Genomic DNA, 18,966 nt, shown 5'->3' with positions numbered 1-18,966 from the left:
CGAAGAAATATGTGTCACATAGATTATTAGTTTGCTAATTTTTGCAGTTTCCTAAATTTGTTTACATTTAATAAACACGATACTGTACCAACATTTTATATTCTGTGGTTGTGTATGTAGTATGTTCTTTGGTACCACAAAAGAAAACGTTGGAGATGTCATAATTAGTGGTGGTTGTGGTGGTCATAATTTAGCAGCAAGCTGATAAATATTTTTTTCCCAACCTTCCCAAATGTGAAGAAGTAGCCAACGCCAACTGTTATTATTATTATTTAATTTTGTAGTCTGTTATTGGGGAGGGATAGCTCTGTTGGTGAACAGAATTATTTGCCAATATTGTGTGTATGTGCAGTTGATTTATGATTCAGCTTGTGTTAAATTATCACACTTGATATCTCTGTGCAGATCAATCTGTTGTATGCGTGCATGTGTTCTTTATGGACACATTTCTTCAGTGCATGCTGCATGACACAAGCACACTTCTGTAATACTTGACTGCATGGTATATCGGCGTTGTTGCCCTGTACTGTGTTTTCTTGTGAAAAGGAATAAAATTTGTATTTCTTGGATTCTCACTGATTCTCACCTCTGTTGGAGTGGTTATCACCAGGTTTACCTAAGCTACTGTTAAGCCTATAGGCTCTTCTGTAGGTGTTGTATTGACAATTGTATTTGTTTGTGCCCTCCTTAGGGTTAGTCCTTGTTTTGAATTTTAATGTGATAGAACATTATTGATCTATAAACAAAACAAAAAATCAGAATATATGATTTTAAACGTATCAAAAAGTCAACACAGTGCAAAGTTTACAATCAGTGATTGATAAAATGGCTATGATTTGTGAGGTTCTTGGTGCAGATGAGTTGCTTTCCACAAATTGGTGTTTTCTTCCATTTAATAATATGATTTTAATAATGCTAAAGCTGGACCAGGCTGGATTAGTCAAATGATCAGAATACTTTTTACTTTTTTTTATTTTATCGTTGAGACAGTTCCTCTTCCAGACCGCTAGGCTTCACTAAAGGGCAGCAAGTCGCCGTTTGATCCGAAGAAATTTGTGCCCTTCAAAACAGCAAACATGGCGACTGCCACAAAAATAATCCAAAGGCTGCGAAATTTGCTTTCAGGGGTATGTAAAATCAGCTTATATCAACTTTAAGTTATAATGTGCGCCTCATCGAAGTAAATAGAAGAGCAACAATATTTGTGTAACTCACTAATCTGTTGAATTGTGTCGTCTTTCTGTGTGAAATGTTACCAGGTCCAATTTAGCTTGTTACGCTAATAGTTAAGATCTACATTGATCATCATGCATTATGCAAATGATAAAATATTGGGCCAGTTCTTGCTGTTAAAGTATTTTTGTTCTATTTATTTTTTCCAGCACAATCTGCAAGGCAAACTTCAGCTGCGTTATGGCGAGATAGCAAAGAGGTAGGCCCAATGTACTGAAAATAATCGTAATTTACAAATAATGTCAAAGGAAATATTTAACATTTTTGGGCACATTGCACGAATCAAACATGTGTCAGTTGTCAGTTTACTCATTATTGTATTACTGCTCTATTAAAAGTCATAAAACTTGCAAGATTCTTTATGATGTTGTCGGATAAATGTTGAATCTGTTATTCCACAGGACACAACCTCCACCTAAGCTGCCTGTTGGCCCAAGTCACAAATTCGCCAACAATTACTACTTCACCAGAGATGGACGCAGAGAATCAGCACCTCCCACAATTGTCATGTCCACGCAGAAGGCGCTCACACCTGGAAGGTAAACCAAAAGGGATCAAATGCATTAAATAGTTTATGTCCAAATGACAATAACCCTCATGTCTTTGTCTAGCCAAGCTGCTGAAATTCCTGCAAAGCTTCCAGTCACCCCGGGTCAAGTGTATGTGCCACCCCCTCTGTCCACTGACCAGCCATACCTCTGAGCAGTCTTCTAATTGTGTCCTGTACAAAAGTGTGAATAAAATACGTTCTATGTTATGTTTTTCTCTGAATTTCATTCATTCATTTGGGTTGGTTTTAGATCCTTGATCAGTGATGCCAGTACAGATTTGCCCATGACATCATATCCATATCCTCTATGAACACATCGAGTTTGAAGAATATTTGAAGAATAATCAGTTCATTAATTATCAATGACCAATGACCATGATTAACAGTTCAAGCAGCCCTTTATGTTATGTTGCATCATTCAAGACCTCGCAGATTCTGCATAAAATGTTGCATAAACATGCCGTTTTAGTCCACTTTAGAACAGCATTTGAGCCGTATCATTTAATGATATAGTCCCTTTGTGCATTATTAGCAGTCACAAAATAAAATGTAGCCCTTCTGACCCGCTATAAAAACAACACAGTTGTTTCAAAAGCGATTACGTCATATTTCCGCGCCGCGTGTTGTGGGCCGTGGAGGACATCGAGCATGGGACACCTTGGTGTTTTGTTTATCGTAATTCTCTTCGTTTCTTCATGGGACCATTTATTGGGTATGACATAAGTGTCACATACATTCAGAAAGAAATTGGGGGGAATAATGCGTGATCAAGGCGTTATAGATGTTAGGAAAGTTCAGCCTCTTGCGTAGTAGTATGAATGGGGCTGTGTGCAGGACAAGTCTACCGCTTTGTTAATTCATGCTAACGTCTTTCTCTCGGGTAAAATCATATTCTGGGTTAATGTCAGTGAAAACTATGAAAATTACAAGATATGTGTTTATTATTGAAATGTTACAGGACAAATAGTTACAAACTTATGTTCTGCAAAAAATATGCAACGGAAAACATTGGAAACTCCTTTAGCCAAGTTCTTAGATTCACATTTTAAGTAGAATTACAAAAATATATGAACTTTTGAACAATATTCTCATTTTCCGAGTTTCACCGGTATTTAAATTGACATTTGTTGCCCTGTGTGCTAACACTGACAATGTGCTGTGTCCATCTTGAACTTGTCTTTGTGATAGATAAAACAGTGTCTTTGTGATAGATAAAACAGTGTCTTTGTGATAGATAAAACAGTGTCTTTGGGATAGATAAAACAGTGTCTTTGTGATAGATAAAACAGTGTCTTTGTGATTTCCAGGTACCCCACACCGCTCACTGTGCAAAGAGGGATCAGATGAACAAGAGTGTGGTGAGAACCATGTTAATAATAGTCATCTTTAGCACGAGGACGTCAGTAATATTTACTTTTTACCTGAGGTCCCGAGGTCATTCTCTTCCCGTGTGAATAGGGCTTAAGTTATTCTCTCACTCTACGGGATCTGACTTGGGTTACTTTTAGAGTTGGAACCATATACAGTCTATGGTTGGAACAAGACACATAAATAATATATGGAGCTGATTTGTTCCTGTTGAGAGTGTCTTTTTTCAGAAGATTTTGTACTGATGGAAATGCCTTTGTTTATTCAATCTTAATTACTGAATTGTATTTCAAGCGTTTCCAGCTTCCAGGGTATAAAGGTTACATTAATCCATTTGTGTGGAATGTGGAAAATCCTCTTGTTGAAAAAAGGCTATTTATTTACATCCACCTAAGCTATCCAAAACGAGTTGGTAATCTTAGATATTTAAGCCCAGTAACCTTAGAAGTGCAAGTTTGTATTCAATATCCTACATATTATGTATTAAACTTTTCTTTTATGAGGACTGTGGATGAAAAAAGCTTGCATGACATTCTTAGTTGTACATTCGAAGCAAATAAAGGTTGACACACTTTAAACTGATTGACTTCTACAAATTAGTACAAAACACTGTATGACAATTGAATACACATTAATTAAAATGCTGATGTTTTGTTTTTTTGGTTCTTCACAGCTGACTCCATCTGTAAGAGTGGTGAATTTTCTTGTGGCAGTGGACAATGCATATCTGTCCAGTTCCTCTGTGATGGGGAGGAGCACTGTGATGATGGAAGTGATGAGACACTCTGTCAGAACTGTACCTACGGCGTCTTCCCCTGCGGTCTGTCCAGAGTGTGTCTGGACAGACGTCAGCTGTGCGACGGAACAGCTGACTGCGAAGATGGTCGAGATGAAGATCCACGGGTGTGTGGCTCACTGAACTCTGAGTGTGCGGCCTCGGAGTTTCGATGTGATGACGGTCAGTGTATACGTCACACATACAAGTGTGACAATACAGCCGACTGCAGTGATGGCAGCGATGAGGAAAACTGTGGTGAGTCGAGACATTGCACAAAAAGATTCTGTATATTGCACTGAAATGTATATATTTTGAAACTTAAGCTAATAATAATAATAATAATAATAATAATAATAATAATAATAATAAATTTTATTTGTATTGCACTTTACATATGAAGAACACATCTCAAAGTGCTACAATTACACAAAAAACAAACAGAGCAGAAACAGGCAGAAAATAGTAAAAACACGAGGAATATTATCAGTTAAAAACACAAAATAACACACTAAGAATAAGCCGCACAAAATAAGTGGGTCTTAAGTTTACTTTTAAAAACCTCAATAGACTGTGGTGCCCTGGGAGATGGTTGGGGAGGGCATTCCACAGTCGAGGAGCAGCTGCCTGGAACGACCTATCTCCCATAGTGCGGAGCTTTGTCTTGTACATACAGTAGTACATACTCTATATACAAAGCTCAAGCTGTCCTGTTAGTTACAAATCTTCTCTCTGATATTGTATTGTCCAGCAGAGGGCAACATTAGCAAAGAGAATAGTTACGGGGTTAGAAGTACCAGAAAACCTTTATTAGATTGCATAATGGAATTAAATTAATAGTTAGAAATAAAATTATAAATAAAAAAAATCAACAGATTTTAGCAGACTGTTCTTAAAACACGTAATACAGTGAAAGAACCAATTGTGTCTGTCTCTAGACTTTTTAGTTTAGTAAAAGTCAGTGGGACCACAGCATGAAAATGTATATAACATAAAATTGCATTCAATGAAGAAAGTTTTACTGTTCCCATGAAACTTTGTCTTACGCTTGTACATATGCACAGAAGGATGTTAATGTTTCGTATTGCAGATGTAAATGAGTGTCTGGTCAATAATGGTGGCTGCCCGCACATGTGCGTGGATGAGCCACAAGGTTTCCACTGTGAATGCCCAAACAACACAAGGTTGGTGGGGGACAACCACTGTGAAGGTGAGTGGGTCAACACATTTAATGCACGTTAATGGAAGTATTACTAGTACAGGGTATCCGCGGGGTCTTTAAAAGTATTAAAAGTTGATATAAGAGAAATTGTCAACTGTTGATACGTATTAAAAAGTCTTAAAGTGATTTTCTAGGGTATTATTTTTTTGCTTTGACATTGACTTTTTACTTTTATCCATAAAAGTGACAGTGAAATTCTATAAATGTTATATATATTTTTCCTCTAATTTATATGCACTTTTACCATGTGCTGCGTGACGTAGCCGGCTTAATGCCACATGCTTCTCCGCGTCTGCTGACCACCATTCTGTGAAACTACTAAGTCAGTCAAAATAGGGAAAGTAAGTTTGCCAGTTTCTGGCTAGACGTTGAATAATTTAAACCTTTGTTGAAACTGCTCAAAGATGCCGTGAGGTCTTAAAAAAGTCTCAAAAGAGTATTCAATTTAACTTTGTGATTCCCGCAGATATCCTGTAGTAACAGTATTAGTAATAGGGTCAACCGTTAATGTAGTTGAGAGACAGACAGTAATTTTTTTTCTGTTCACAGCAATTTCAATTATACTTCCCTTTTCTACTTCCCTTCTGTTTTTCTTTTGTTTTGTTTTTAGAAATCAATCCTTGTCTCGAGGCTGATGTGTGTGACCAGTTGTGTTTTTACACAACTGGCCGTCTAACATGCAGGTGCCAAGAGGAGTATATGATGAGGTCTGCTGCAGGAGAGTGTACAGCCAAAGGTGATCAGTATGAGAGAAAACTACATAAAATGGAAATTAATTACTAAGAAAGTGACAATTAATTAATTCAGCCATTTCTAGGTCATATTTATTTCAAAACTCTTGGAATCCCTTTGATTAATGCACAGAAAAATTAAGTTTGTTTGTTTTTGGCATATTTATCAAGATACCAAACACAAATAATGCTGATGACGCATTACAAAGTCAAATAGTGGTTGTTAAGCTTGGGATCCGAACGGGATGTTACAGCTCACTTAACAAACATTAACATTTGCATCTAAGCATGAAATTTGCTCATCATTTCCACAAGCCTACCCACTGTAAGTGACCTATTCACACTCACACCAGCTCTGTTTTACTTGTTCCTTTTTAAAATACTTTTTAATATTCTCCAATTTACAGTTTACAATATCAAGTTTATTTGTTTCAAGTTGAGCTCTGATTATCTGCCTTTCTGATTTCTTGTAGCATTATTCTTCATATTTTATTTATTTTCATTCTGTTTTCTCCCGTTCCTTGGATTGCATCAGCAAGAAACAGCAATAAGTTTCACTGACCTCATTGTTTAGTTATCCAGAGTGTTGTTGATTTCTGGAGATATTATTCTTTTATATATTCATGCAGTCCTTGTTTATTTGAAGAGTTTAGTGGTGCAGGGCTATGTCTATGTTAACTAGTAGCCTGCATTAAAAACAGTCTGACCCAAGCACAGTGCACCTGAGGCAAATCACTTACAACACCAGACTACCGATATAAATGTCTGTGATGACTGAATGATTTTTGTAATATAACCATATAACCCTATAACCATATAACCATATAAAAGAATATCAGCATCGGCTACGTAGTTGCAAGCTACCAGAAACAAATTGCCTTCAAAGACAGTAGGTCCAAATAAAACTAGATTTTTACTATTTACAATTGATAAGTTAGTGACCGATTAGCTTTTTTGATTAGTGCAGTTTTGAAGTTCAGTGGACATCTTCTCCGCCTCTTCCACGTCCGAGTCCTTCTCGAGCACAACCAGCAGCTCTTTGACCATAGTCAAAGAGCTGATCTGCTCAGAGTGATCTGCTCGGTTACCGGATCTATAGTAGTTTGTTTACCTGCGGCCGGCGTTACTACACGTGGAATTAAAAAAAGCAGCTATCTCCAAATGTGGCAACGTTTGGAAGTTGTGAAGGGTTTTTAATGCAGGCTAATAGTTGCCATAGTCTTGCGCTATCCCAGCACTAGCCTAGCACCACTAAACTCTCCTCTCCAAATATAAGGACTGGATAAATTAAAAAATATATATTTATCTCCAGAAATCAACAACAATCTGGATAACAAGGGAATGAGGCCCTATGTCAAAAATACGGAAATATTCCTTAAATATGTTTCAGTCGTAGTAGGCTGCGTTTCAGCCGTAGTAGGCCTTCGTCAGGGCAGTGCACTGCGAAGGCAATGTTTTAATCTAATGGCTATGCTGCACTAAAGGCCTTTTACCGATACCTTTGAGTGCCTCAGTTTTGTATCTTTTTTTAAGTCTAATGCTGATCCCTGCACTGAATAGCACCAAAGTTAGATTTATTTATATTTATATTTATATATATATATATATATATATATATATATATATATATATATATATATATATATATATATCCAAGCAGCACTCCTGCATGTTTTAGTTTGCTATCCCTTTAATCTTTTCTGATAATGTATTTGTTTAATAACCAATCAGAAAACATCTCCCTTGCAGGTAATGCAGCACAGTTGTTCATTACCGATATTGAAGGTGTCCATAGAACTAACATTACTGGCTCCATGTACACGAAGCTGAAGTCTTTAAGTGGAAGACGGCACATGGCTGTATTGGCCTGTAATAATACATTATACTGGGCACAACAAGGACTGATGTCTATATACAGGTAAGAATTTATTTTTTAAGAGAAGTCAAATGATGTTCTTGACCTTACTTTGAACTGTGTAATATTTAGACTGAGTTTTAATACATCAGGAAATTGCTTTACCATAGTTTCAAACAGTGACACTAAAATTATGCTCTTGGACAGTTTGTTTCCTTCCGCTCACTGACCCACTTACACTGATTGTACTGTCTATACCTTTCCTTAAAGCCTAGTATGGTATATAATGTTGTTATGGTTTATCTTGATAATGTAAATGTCAAGCTCAGTATCTTGTCAAATTAGAGACAAGTCATTTAACTGCGATGCTCAGTCATGCATTGTAACACACTCACACCATTGTTCAGATAATATAAAGGATCTATATTTAAAGTATGCCTTGTTTCTCTGTAACTCTTCAAATGAGGTCTGTGGTACTATTGCTTGTGTCCTGTGATACTTATCGTTCCAGGTTCCCAGTTGATGGGAAGCCACAAGATGCTCAGTTGGTTCTGGAATCGTCCAGTCCCATTTCTGGCCTTGCTGTAGATTGGATCCATGGCTTATTGTACTGGCCCAGTGCAGATGCTGGTTCTATTCAAGTCAGTCTGCTGGACGGCTCAGTGCAGCGAAACCTGCTCACAGGACTAGACAAACCCTGTGCTGTGGCAGTTGATCCTGCACAAGGGTAATGTTTACATATGTTACATTTATAGAGAGAGACTTAGAAGTTATTATTATGTATTTTTAGCAGTGAGGGGTCCCTTTGTTGTCTCCAGAAACTTTATCCGACTTGATTTAGTTCAATAGGAGGTGTGATCTTTCTAGAGCAAGTGGCACTTTTGGGTTAAGAATTTAGTTATTGTTTTATGTTTGTCACTCAGTATGGAATGTTGTGGGTTCTGTTTAGAATGAAAAGAATGTGTGCATACCCTCTTTACACAACAAAAGCGGACCAACCCAGGTTTGACAGGCACATTCACTTCAGCTCAATGTCCGGGAACAACACGCTACAAGCCTATAGACCATACGTGTCAGACCAATGTTTTTTGCTGGGCTCCAAATTTATTTCAATTTATAACTCGTCCACAGATAAATTGTATTAAACACGTTACTACATTACCCACAAGCCCCTCAAATTAGTAATTACTCTATCAAAAGGTTTTCATTGGTTTACATTTTTGGCCCCCTGCTCCAAATGAGTTTGACACCCCTGGGTCTGGTAGGCATCTAAATGTCAGGTGTCATTTTGTTTGAAGGGAAGTGACCCAAACAAAGCAAGACAGAAAAATTAAATAAAAAAACACTGTTGGTCCGCTCACACAAGTTTAATTTGTAACAAACATGTAACACAGAGTGAACTGACAAAACTAGAGACTAAACTAAATAACAAAAGACAACAGGCAACACAAGCACAAGGAACAAGCACAAGGAAATATCACATTACAGAACACAACTGATATCTAGGATATCCAATCCCTGCCAAACAAAATGCATTTTAAACAAGCACTACAACTAGGGCCCGACTGATTTTATGTATATTTTAACGCCCAAATAGCCTATAGTTAAAATGTACGACTATAGTAAAAGTTTCAATCATAGAAATAAAACTTGTAACTTTTGCAAAATAATCCTATATAGGCTAATTTAGTCATCAAAATAATATTCAAGATTAAGGGAGTTCAACTTACCGATGGCCCTGTGTACGAAACTATTCCTCCTGACCCGTTGATTCCGCAGTCTCCTCCCTGAAGACATAGTCTTAAAGAGACAATGTGATGGGTGCGAAGGGTCCCTGGCGATCTTGATGGCTTTGCGGGTGAGACGGGCTGAGTACATCCCCTTAACAGAGGGGAGAGGGGCTCCGCAGATCTTCTCCGCTGCTCTCACGATGCGCTGGAGGCTCAATTGTCAAGTTTATTTGTAGCATCTCAAATTTTCAGTTACTATTCAGATGGACTACATTAGAGATGTGACAATAACAATATCTCACAGCTTGGTATTAGCATTGGTATTGTTAGTTTATTTATTTTTTGTTGAGTTGGTTGTGAATATTAAATATATGTAAAAGGTAAAGCCAGTAAATTGCAATAATGGTTTAAATTTTTTTTTTATTTTTTTTTAGTGTGATATTCTGGGCAGAGTGTGGAAAGAATCCTAAAATTGTGAAGTCCAGTTTGGATGGCCGGAACCGGAAAACTTTAGTCAGTACTTTGATACATCGTCCTGTCGCCCTCTCTCTTGGTGAGATAAAAACTAACACAAGCAGCGTTCTCAAGTCAAAACATATTACTGTTTGTAGGAAATGTTTGTGAATCATTCTCCCAGATATGCCCCGCCAGCTGCTGTACTGGGTGGACCAGGGACTGAGGAGGATCTCCAGAGTAAATCTAGAGGGTCATCATAGGAAAACAGTGGTGGAGTCCAATGGCTTCCTGGATCAGCCATTTGGACTGGCCCTGTTTGAGGTGAAAAATATATCCTGCCTTGTTAATGGTGGACATAAACCGGTTACAGGACATTTTTCACATTCTTGTTATACTTTCAGGGCTTCGTATATTGGAGCGACGAGGTTACCCATTCCACCTGTCGAGCAAGCAAGCACAATGGCAGGCATTTTCAAGTTGTGCTGAAAAACATTACGTCACCGGGCAGCATCATCATTTCCCATCCTGCTCTCCAGCCCAATAGTAAGGCCACACCAAAGTAAAGAAAAACACATACTGTAATACGGCTCAAATGCTAAAATGAATGCTCTACTCCAAAACCACAAAACAAAGTTATCCTCGCACTTTATATCTGGGGTCCCATTTATTTATGCATTATGAATTCACATGGTCTTTTTCCCTTAGGAGAAGCTGCCTGTAGAGAAGTGTTTTGTAAGTACGAGTGTGCAGTCAGTGTGGTGGCTCAGGCTCTGAATATCAGCTGCACTCTTGAAAATGGACAGAACAGATCACAGGGACTTCCTGCCATTACTCGAACAGTTCCTTTGGCAGCTTTATCTGATTCAACTTTTGCTGGACTCCTCTCTCTCACAAGTAAGACTATTGTATGCAGTGTCTGGCTGTTTTCTGTTTGGGGGGGGGGGGGGATGTTGTTATTAGCCTTGCTTGTAGCGCAAGTAGTAACACTAAGATGAAACGTAGGTTTTGTTTTTTCTGAAAATATTAAAGGTTGAGCTTTCCAAGGGTCCTACTAACTGAGGTCATTATTGGTCACTCCCAAGTTTACTCATAGGGAGGCAGTCAGTGTCTGCATATATGCAATAGTTTGCAGTAGACTTCAATTTACATTAAAGCTGTAGCATGATTGTTTACTTAGAGATTGAAGATGTCATGATGTTATTCATTTTCTGTCTTAAACTTGTGATTACTTACGTTGTTATTATTTTAAGTATAGTTTTGTGAAGGCAAATACGCTTTGGCCCAAATCTCTTCATTGTTCCAGACTCAATTTTGAGCCAGTTTTGCTAGCATTTTATAATTTCCTTCTTTACAGTGCTCCTCATTGCTGCCCTGTTGGGGATGTTTGTGTGGTGGTGCAGAGAAGAGGTTTGGCCGCGCAGGGAGTTTGACCAAAGTTTATCACTGAAGGAGTCCAGGGACCCGCTCATCTTGGAATCAACCATGGATACAACCAAATGCCCTACGAAAGTAAGCTATTCAAGCTGATCAATATTCTTTTAATATTTGTTGGATTGAACAAACCTCGGCTAAGGGTGTGGCTGGTCAAAATGCCCTGTTCCCCCAGCCCAGATGATGAATAAGATGGTGCCTTTCCTCCACGAGATGCTCTTTGTTTTTAAAGTCCATACACTTTCATCTGACAAGATCATTTCAGCACTGAAATTGCTTTTATTACATAACATGACTTGCCAGTAGTTAGAGAAGATTATGGGCCCGATCTTGTGTAGGCTGTAGACTAGACTTTTGCTGGGGGGGCGCTCCCCCAGCAAAAGCTGAAATCTTCAGCTTCATACATGGAGCAGTAAGTTGGCTGGACAAACACGCATGGCGATATTATGTACAGCTGTGGTCCCTCCACAAGCTTTTTCCTCCAACAGACCGTACCAGATTTTAATATTTTCCGCCCATTGTGGGTAGCGGTGATGTGGGCATGTGTGGGGGGAACGCATGTGCTGCTGTTTTGATCACGATTCTGCGGCGTGGAGATGCCCTGCGCTCTTTAATACCAGCGCGAAAGCGGGACCATCTGTATTTTCCTTTTAACACAGGCAGTGTTTAACTCACAGTGGAATTAATACATTTGATAGTTTATCCTGTGAGATCTTAAAAAGGATGTAGCCTAGCTGAGGAATAAAGTACATGAGGCTGCATGCGATGTCAATGCAAAGATGAGGGGAGAGCGAAGGGGAAGCAACAAGGGCTTGTTCTCTGCGCTGTTTGCAGCACACCAAGCCTCAGATGATCTCTTTTATTTGTAACCTCAAGCTACTGCCACAACAAACACTGGCACACTGTGGAAAGGTAGAAGGTCCGAGGCACCTTGCTAGAATTTGTTATTAAATCAACGCCAACGTGTTTTGACTTAGTCAGTCACACTGATGAAGACTGACTAAGTTGAAATGTGGTGATGTTGATAAAAACATTCTGTAACCCTTTAGATTACAGCCCACGAGTTTCATATGTAGGTACAGAGAGCAAGAAGGTCATTGCACATTTAAGTACAGGTTACACATTAACATATTAATAAAGGAGCATAAAGTGTAACAACTACATACACGGTGTAATAAAGTTGTACAAAGTGGATCACAGGGTGCAAAGATGAGATAAGATAAGACTTTATTGATCTCACAAAAAAATTCACCTGTTCCATCAGCCGTCAGGAAGCACTCAGGGGCAGCTCCTTCGACTCCTTCCACCTCGACAGTCCCATGCAGTGGGTGGGAGGTGTTATCCATGATGCATGTGAGTTTGGCTAATAGCCTACTGTCTGTCACCTCCTCCACAGAGCCCAGTACACGGCAGTGTAGTGCAGAGCAGAGGCTACCACTGAGTCATAAAAAGTCCTGAGCAGAAGCCTACTCACTCTCAAGGACCTCAGTCTCCTCAGAAGGTGGAGGTGACTTTGGCCCTTCTTAGGACCAGTCCAGTTTATTGTTGAGGTGAACACTCAGGTACTTGAAACCTCCTCAATGGCCTCCCTCTGGCTGTTCACCCGTTTGTGCGATACTGTCCTCCACATAAAGGTGTATAACGTGTAGTTGCAGGTGTTTGTGCCGTCATATTGATGTGCCAGTTTTATAAAGGGTATACTGGTGTCATAAATTGGGGAAATTGACCACATAACTAATGCAAATATACCATACCTAATGTATAAGTACACGTCAGTGCGGGCTGTAATCTAAAGTGAAGCTTCATGTACACCTTTATTACACTTTTTCGTGTAATGTGTAACTTTTTAATTACACATTAATTAATTACCTGTAGTTACATGTGTAATTCTTTTTTGTTACCTGTACTTACACATGGAACACGCGGGCTGTAATCTAAAGTGTTACCAAAATTCTGACCAGACATGCCTCGGACCTTTTACTTTTCAAAGTTGCTATTCTGCCCATGTGTATCCTGAAGAGCACCTGGCACCATACAACCTAGGATCCAGTGAGCACCTCCAGCTAATCCTTTTCTTCACTGGCACACCATTGTTTCTACGCACAATACCAGCCTCTTCTTGAGAAATGCTGTAGTTGAGCCAGGTGGAACATCGGATACATAATGTGTTTGCTGGACTGGACATTCATGTCCAAACAATTATTGAATCTTTGGTAATTATGGAAAGATTTCAAGTAGATGAAGAGATTTATGGAAAAAGCAGAATAAATGTTTGGCCATTGGCCGCTATAGGCAAATAAACATGTTTGTACACAAATGTTTGTTTGCTGTGGAAGACAAAAAGTTAAGATAACAATTAATTCTTGATATTACCGTATGTCCCCATGGTATGTACTACTTGTGCTTACTTACTTACTTACTTGGGCAGTGCAGAGGTATTATTGCCTGCTTAAGCAAATGACAGGTTTTATTGCTTGTGAATATATGACTTATTTAGATTAATAATATCTGTTAAAGTAAATAATAATTTTATTTCTGTGAAGCAGCAATTTAATGAAGAAATGGTGGGCAGAAAAGTTATTATTTTTAAGCTGCAGGAAGTGACAGATAAAGGTTAAGTTCCATAGCAGTTTGACTCACTCATTTGCCATTGACATGGTCGGCACGGCAACAGTTTAAAGGAACAGGCCACCCTTTTCCATACGAGATATCATCTTACCTGACCTTAGATGAGTTGATGCGTACCTGTCTGGTCTTTGTGGGTGCGCTCAGTCACGCTAAAAGACCAAAGATGTTGTTAGCATTTAGCCTCTCCTCTATGAGGCCAAACGGGGGTGAGGTTAGAAGCAACCAAGCTCTTCCACGTTTTCCCTATTTAAATACAGTTACATGAGTAGTTACACGATTCAAGTATAGTTACACAAAATACTATATTGTAAGGCGTAATACACAGGAGGTACGCGCAGTAATAGCTTCACTTTAAAAACAGTGGCCTGTTTCTGTAAAATTGTTGTCCTCTATCTATGTCACTTCCTGTCAGTGTCCAATAAGGAAGTTACACTCTAAACATCACAAAAATGGTCAAACTAAAGAAAGTTGGGTAAACCTTTTAGCAAAATATTAAATATAATTGTGTTTATGTCTAATGTGTCACATGCACTTTAAATGCTCAGCCTTGGTTTTAGCAGCACAAAACTCTGGCAAAGGTTTATTTTGATTCCCTGGATATAGGGGGAATAAAAGTTTATTTGGAAGCTTACTTCACTTGTTCCAAAGAAATTGTGAAATCTTTGATGTGGTGTCGTCCTTAGTTACCGAATCCTGTTTGACCAGGAACCACAGGTTTATTTGTGTGCCCTCTAAGCTATGGCCTTCTCTTCAGGAAATGCTGTTTAAGCTGGACTTGGACGGTAAATAAAGGAGTGGCACAGATGGCCATCTGACCAGACCTGCTGCTGTCTCAGCCTACCTCTAGTTCTGGTGGTAGACGACATCTTTCAAGCCATTCTTGTCAATGCGAACAAATCTGCACGTGGACTTGAGGAGCAACAGTTGTTTGTTGTAATCGGTGGACTATTTTTCAGACACGGGAGGTGTAAATAAAGTAATAAAGTAGAGCAATTAAAAAGTGAAAAAGTGTGGAGATTGTCAGCAGTGCCTTAGTCTAACTAGACTTTGACGTAAAGCTGTAAAACTGCACTGGAATAAATTATTTAATATTATAAATAAGAGCCAGTGTTACTGTGGTTTCTAATTTTGAATTACATAAAATAATGTCAAATGCTGTTCTGCTATTGGAGTTACAAACTCACAAGTTTCGTTGTTAAGTACAGCAAATAAGGAAATCTGATTTTATTTTGGATTATACTGTAGTGTTAAACCACAAAACTACGGATTATTGTACATGTTGGGATAGATTTGCTGCTCTCTAAAGCGTGGTGCCTCAGTTTGATAATTGTTTATGTTGTTGACGAATATGGTGCTGTTTTTGAGCCTGTTTGGGTGTAGCTTTTTTAAAGTCTATATGATGTTGGATAAAAATGTAAATATGTTGAACTCTGACCGTTGAGCTTTGGGTTTCTATTTATTTTCAATGCATTGTTATATTTATTTAGAGCAGTTTGTGCTTCTGGGATTTGAGCGTAAAAAATAAAGAATTTAAAACTACATTTTCACCCCGAGTACTACCTTTTTTGCTTAGTGCATTAATACTAACAAGACCTGAATAAAACATTAAATTGGAGAAGAGTCCTGTCCAATTCCCATAATGGATGAGCTGGTTGCTCAACAATTATCAGGGGAGTTCTATTTTGCATCAAAGTGTGAACTACAGGACAGTTAAGCTACATGCTGTTCCTGTTCATTACGAACAGAGCGCAGAAGGAGCAACGATATGATCTGATATGGTCAGGAACTCACAAGAATTAACTTTCAAAACTAGCAGTAAGATGTAAAAATTACAATAGCTGCAAGAAAAATAAATGACATTGACTTTTGAATTTATTCTGTGAAACTTTTTTTTTTCAAGCATCGATAGAAATGATAGAAACACCTGCCACAATGGTGTCCTTAGACTGCCCCACTTGATTCCTTAAAACACTAATCCTATCACAGTAGTACTTAAGACATTTGGCCGAGGACCAGCAGTGTTTGTTGTTGATCTGCTCCACCTGCTGAAAAGACACAATTTCTCTCACTCCAGTCGGCTTTACCCTGCTCCCTGGTCCTCTGTGAACAAAGGCTTCCTGTGGGCCCTTTTCTCCTGATGCGTCAGCATCTCTTCCTGGAATAGTTCCTGTTATGCTTTTTTTTTGCATTGACGCTTTACTCGACTACCATGGATAAAGTTAGTCTGGACGGCTGCTTGAATCCTCGCCGCTTCACTATCAGCTGCCTTTCACAAGCTGTGGAGGACTTCAGGAGTCAAGAAAAACCTGTGATAGTGTGGAGCTCTTTGAAAAATCTAAATGTTCCTCAAAACTCAAAACCTCAAACTCACCAGGAGGAACCAGAGAAGCAACAAACTATTATACTCAATATTGGGGGGAAAGTGTTCCATATTCCTATTGAGTGTGCTTTGAAATACCCCAATACCCGCATCGGGTCCTTGGCACTGTGTAACGATGAAGCTTCATTGTTAAACCTGTGCGACGACTACTCCATGCACAAAAATGAGTTTTTCTTTGATCGTGATCCTTCCTTTTTTCTCTATATCAGGCATTTTTACAAAAGTGGAGTGCTATGGGTCGGTCAAGGAATGTGTCCCATCAGCTTTGAGGAGGAGGTGGCATATTGGGGTTTAAGTCTGAGGGACACCCAGCTATGTTGTTGGTTGTTGTTTGAAGAAAAAGTCGGCGATGTCCAGGAAAGACTCAAAGTGGAGCGAGAGCTTTTGGCTGAGATTGGAGTCAACTATGATGATGAACATTTTAGGGACATGATGTTTGGAGACACCAGGCAGATGTTGTGGAACCTTGTTGAAAATCCCTACTCTTCAATGTCAGCCAAGGCATTTACCCTCTTCTCAAACCTCTGTGTCCTTATTTCCATTGTCGCAATTGCACTGGACACTGTGGAGGAACTTCAGTTTAACAAAATTCTTGGAAAAACACAAATGGAATGGGTTGAGATCTTTACAGTGGTTTTTTTCACCTTTGAGTACCTCATTCGCCTGGCCACCACTCCTGATATGAAGGGGTTTCTAAAAGGTGCGCTCAACTTTGTCGACCTGGTGGCAGTTGTCCCCTATTTTGTTCAGATCATCTTTCAAAGCTTGTCCGGCATCGAAAACGTGGACACCAGACAAGACCTAAAGGCCATTGCTCAAGTTAGCAAGCTCAGCCACGTGCTCAAAGTGGTCAAGCTGCTGCGCATCTTCCGCATCCTGAAACTGGCTCGGCATTCAACTGGCATGAGGGCGTTTGGGTTCACCCTGAAGCAGTGCTCCCAGGAGGTCTGCTGCATCTTCCTCTTCCTCGGTCTGGGCATCTTCACCTTCTCTGCTCTCCTGCACTCGGCTGAGAGGGAGACTGAGGGGTCGCCCATCACCAGCATACCCTACGCGTGGTGGTGGGCTGCAGTAAGTTTCACACCTTTACTATGTCGAGATAAGGGAGAACAGCACATGAAACGCCAGCTGAGGAAAATATCACACTTAATTTCACTTTATTTACTTACTTACGGCAACAAGGCCATTGTGGATCAGAAATGCTGTAGGACAGTGTTTCTCACACAAGTACACAAGCAGCTTCAGCTAGTTCTCGGGCTCCTCGGCCAGTCCACGATCTCTTAACCCCCACCCGAACCGAGCACGTTTTCTCCAGTTTGGCCTTACCCAAATCTGAAAGCTTCTGGGGAAAAAAGTGTCAACATAGCAACATAAAAGTGACCAGAAAGTGACAAAAATGTGACGAAAGAAGTGACGAAACAAGAAAGCCACAGAAGAACAACAACAGAAAAGAGACCAAAAAGAAACCAACATTACAAAAAAGCGTTGAAAATGCAACAATGAAAAAGGCACAAAAGATGAACAAAAAAGCAATGGAAAAAAAGGCCAAAAAAAAAGTGATGACGCCACATGCTCGAAGTGGCTTTAGATGAGTTGTGTATGTCTGAGCTTCCAAAGATAAGATAAGATAAGATAAAACTTTATTAATCTCACAAAGGAGAAATTCACTAAATGAGACATTATTATAGGCATTTAGATTTGGGTAAAGCTGAACTGGAGAAACTGCACCCAGCTAAGGTGAGGTTAAGAGGTCTTTCTTTAGTGCAATTCAATCCACCCCTTGACCTGGCCTAGTTCACTTATTAACTGGGTGGAGATCTGGTTATAGGCAGCTCAATGTTTTGTGTGTGTAATGATAAGATTACACTCTCAGCTGCATAGTATAATCTCTACTATTGCCTCTGTCTCTTAGGTGAGTATTTCCACCGTGGGCTATGGGGATGTGGTTCCAGTGACGGTCCTGGGACGGCTTGTGGCCTTTGGTTGCATCTCATTCGGGATCATCCTCAATGGAATGCCCATCTCCTTCCTGTTTAACAACTTTTCCGATTACTACAACAAACTGAAGGCTCAGGAGTACAATATCACCACTGTGCAGCGATGCTTCCAATTAAAAAAACGCCTCCAACGCCGGTGTGACTTCTGCTTTCATCCCTCTGGGGAAAATAATCCAGATGATCATAGTAATTAATTCTATATTCATGACCTGTTTTGGGAAGTCACATTGCCTATAAAAAATAATAAATAAATAAATAAAATTATTGTTTATACTTTTTAATAAAAACAGCTGTGAATATTTTGTTGCCTGTTTTAATCGAGCATTTTTATTTGGAGACTTTTATCAGAAAATATGTCTTCTTTGGTTTAACCCTCCTTCGACCGGTTCAGCTGGGCCACCTGGAGCAGTGCAGCATCTGTGCAAAACCCAAAGTGATCTTCAGACATTAAGCTATAGAAACTTGGTCAAGACTACGCAGCTGGATGAACAGCTCATTCTGCATGTTAGGCTTATGGGAGAGATTATACAGTTATACATAATATGAATAAAATCTGCTAAATCTACAACACTGTGTGCTTAAATAATCCTGATGAACACACTACTATGCC

The 18,966-nt window shown here is 39.3% G+C and overlaps 3 protein-coding genes across 3 annotated transcripts; all 3 read left to right on the top strand.

Annotated features, from left to right (window-relative positions):
• The first annotated feature begins 1,015 nt into the window (after positions 1–1,015).
• On the top strand, positions 1,016–1,988 carry ndufa7 (NADH:ubiquinone oxidoreductase subunit A7). Its single transcript, XM_079574545.1, has 4 exons — positions 1,016–1,127; positions 1,383–1,432; positions 1,635–1,772; positions 1,845–1,988. The coding sequence occupies exons 1-4, from the start codon at positions 1,077–1,079 to the stop codon at positions 1,933–1,935; spliced, it is 330 nt and encodes a 109-aa protein (XP_079430671.1). The 5' UTR covers positions 1,016–1,076; the 3' UTR covers positions 1,936–1,988.
• A 394-nt stretch (positions 1,989–2,382) lies between these two features.
• LOC306976563 (low-density lipoprotein receptor-like) lies at positions 2,383–15,486 on the top strand. Its single transcript, XM_079574535.1, has 13 exons — positions 2,383–2,495; positions 3,091–3,141; positions 3,825–4,184; positions 5,017–5,136; positions 5,759–5,884; positions 7,629–7,797; positions 8,246–8,461; positions 9,899–10,017; positions 10,102–10,241; positions 10,322–10,463; positions 10,626–10,814; positions 11,275–11,429; positions 14,734–15,486. Exons 1-13 carry the CDS (start codon positions 2,432–2,434, stop codon positions 14,767–14,769), a joined length of 1,887 nt encoding a protein of 628 aa, XP_079430661.1. The 5' UTR covers positions 2,383–2,431; the 3' UTR covers positions 14,770–15,486.
• A 702-nt stretch (positions 15,487–16,188) lies between these two features.
• Positions 16,189–18,550, top strand: LOC306976473 (potassium voltage-gated channel subfamily V member 2-like; the record flags this gene model as incomplete). Its single annotated transcript, XM_079574405.1, has 2 exons — positions 16,189–17,430; positions 18,272–18,550. The coding sequence occupies 2 exons, from the start codon at positions 16,189–16,191 to the stop codon at positions 18,548–18,550; spliced, it is 1,521 nt and encodes a 506-aa protein (XP_079430531.1).
• Between the last annotated feature and the right edge of the window lie 416 nt (positions 18,551–18,966).

The sequence above is a fragment of the Gobius niger genome (genome assembly GCF_951799975.1).
Source record: "Gobius niger genome assembly, chromosome: 17".
In the NCBI taxonomy this organism is placed as follows: domain Eukaryota; kingdom Metazoa; phylum Chordata; class Actinopteri; order Gobiiformes; family Gobiidae; genus Gobius; species Gobius niger.
Note: the sequence above shows the minus strand (reverse complement) of the source record. Positions and strands in the feature narration are given on the sequence as shown.